Raw genomic sequence first — 2,351 nt, 5'->3', positions numbered from 1 at the left:
AACGGTCCCGTTAATCCTCTGCGTCGAGGCTCGGTCAGGGCCGTTTTGTGATTTTTTGGGAACTGTTGTTCCGTACGGAACAGTGAAAGTAGGTGACTAGTTGCGAATACAGATAAAACTAAGGACTAAGAATGAAAATATTTTAGGGTGTAACGGTACGATCATAGGAGGCAATACTGACGAGTTCACTAGAAGGCTCAGGACAAAACACCCTCAACCTTTACTTTTCCGCCGATTCTCTCCATCAGACAGAGACAGACTGTTAGACAGACTTTGTTAGACAGACAGAGACAGACTGTGAAGTCACGTAGCTATCGGACGTCGAAGGATTGATTACTTACAATGAGTCTAACAGTCTCCCCGGGTCAAAGGCACCCGGGTCTCCTAAGTAGATAGCTTTACTGGCGAGTCCACTTGGAGGCCAAGGACCAAACGCGCGCAACCTTTCCTTTTAACGCGTAACCTCAACTGCCAAACTACTTCATTGTAAATTCAATTTACCTAAACAACGTTTTCAAATTTTCCGGTAATTCCGTCCTTCCAGCGTATCCAGGATTCATAGTAATGAACATTCCAACGGTGGGAACGAGATTAAGCTCGTCCCCAAAGAACAGAAACGTCGATTTACGACTTTTCACGCCGTCCAAAACTGACTTCACCTGTACGGCAACCACTGAAAGTACTTCCACGGAAATGCGATTAAATTCATCGAAACAACCCCAGGCGCCCACTTGAGCAAGGCCTTTGTAAATGTTTCCACAAGACTGAAGAAAAAGAAAATAAGGATGTAATATGCGAAATGGGAAAATGAACGATCGTTCAAGATCTATCGAAAATTTAACGAAGCAAGATAATTTCGTAAATTAAAATAAACATGGGAGAAAAATAAGACATTTTAGATATTCCACAACGTACAAATTATTTACTGCACCAATTTAAAACTTCGCAGTTATACTTATTTATGTGTGTATACAGAGTGAGGTAGGACGCGTAGATAAAGAATTAAATTTTTTCAATTGAAGTCTCGTTTTTGAGAAAATCGAGTTTGAACATCTATTGAGTACGCGTGCACTTGACTATCTGATGATGTAATCATATCAATGACGTAATAAGTAGTGGAGAAGGTCTAAATATGGGTTACCACTTTTAGTTCAGGATTTATTGTCAAATCTGTGGATGACTTTTCAGGTATAACACTTGAATGTATGTGTATCAATAACATGTTTACTATCTGATACGAAATCAAAGTAAGCTGAACAAAGGCAATGTAACTTACAAATTATACATTTAAAATAAAAGGGAAAATCTTCATTTTTAGAAAGGTGTTCTAAATATGAGCCACTCGTAACATAATCAAAATGAAAAGTAAGAACTGCATATTTTCAGGTTGAAATATTAGGTTGAAGTATAAGGTTTATCTACATATAAAAATGTAAACTTAAACTTAAATGCTATTTACAATATTTACAATCTATTTACAATAGTCACAAACGTATATGTGTTTCTTTGCGAAATGTGACATTACCGCTTTTTATCAACGTAACAGTGTGAGCTGAAGCAACAGTTTCTAAAGAATCTTTAAATTCGATTTTCTCGAAAACTAAACTCCGAATAACAATATTTTATTCTTTATTTTCGGTTCATTTTTATATGTAGAATCACCCCCTGCCACGCGTCTCGCCTCACCCCGTGTAATGAGATCATTTTTATATAAAATGAAAACTCGTTCGCAAAGTAATCTTCATCTCACTTTGTAATCCATTTGTTCGGAACAATTGAACACATAAACCATTTGGCCCAATGCTCTTCCTAAATCTTTCGTGGTTTCTGTTTTCCCAGTTCCTGCAGGACCAGCAGGCGCTCCACCCATTATAAGATGTAAAGATTGCGTTAGAGTAATATAACATCTGTCGGTTAACGGCGTTATCACTAATCGCGGAACATTTCCCAAATACTCGTAATCGTATTTAAAGGACGCGTCACAAATGTCGGCGTAACAGTCGCCAACTTTGTCGTCCCATCTGCAAATTATTTCGTCAATTAAACTAAAGATATGATCATTTTAAGAGTATGTTTTGATTTGAATAATTTTATTTTCCAACATGTGAAATACGTGAATGAAAAGATTTGTTAAAGTAAATGTGTAAACATATGTAAAAAGAAGAATAGGCGAATAATACTTTCATCCTGAACATCGCAATTCTATGAATTTTACGAAGTTGTAAATTCCGCTTATCTCGTAGATTTGTAATAAGGCACGTATACAGGATGCAGCCGGAAGTACTATCAGTTTGCAGTTTAACGTGAGGTCTACTACCGAGAGGCCTACCCGCACGGCCCCCCCCCCCCCC

At 37.7% G+C, this 2,351-nt stretch overlaps 1 protein-coding gene across 1 annotated transcript in view; it reads right to left on the bottom strand.

Annotated features, from left to right (window-relative positions):
* Positions 1 to 497: 497 nt before the first annotated feature.
* Positions 498 to 2,351, bottom strand: part of LOC108574009 (dynein beta chain, ciliary-like) — a 40,968-nt gene continuing 39,114 nt past the window's right edge. The window contains 2 exon segments of the mRNA XM_017936507.1: positions 498 to 764; positions 1,751 to 2,021. Of these exon segments, the coding sequence (XP_017791996.1) occupies positions 498 to 764; positions 1,751 to 2,021 (538 nt within the window).

Source organism: Habropoda laboriosa, unplaced genomic scaffold (genome assembly GCF_001263275.1).
Source record: "Habropoda laboriosa isolate 0110345459 unplaced genomic scaffold, ASM126327v1 scaffold200, whole genome shotgun sequence".
Taxonomy (NCBI): domain Eukaryota; kingdom Metazoa; phylum Arthropoda; class Insecta; order Hymenoptera; family Apidae; genus Habropoda; species Habropoda laboriosa.
This window is presented reverse-complemented; position numbering and strand designations above follow the sequence as displayed.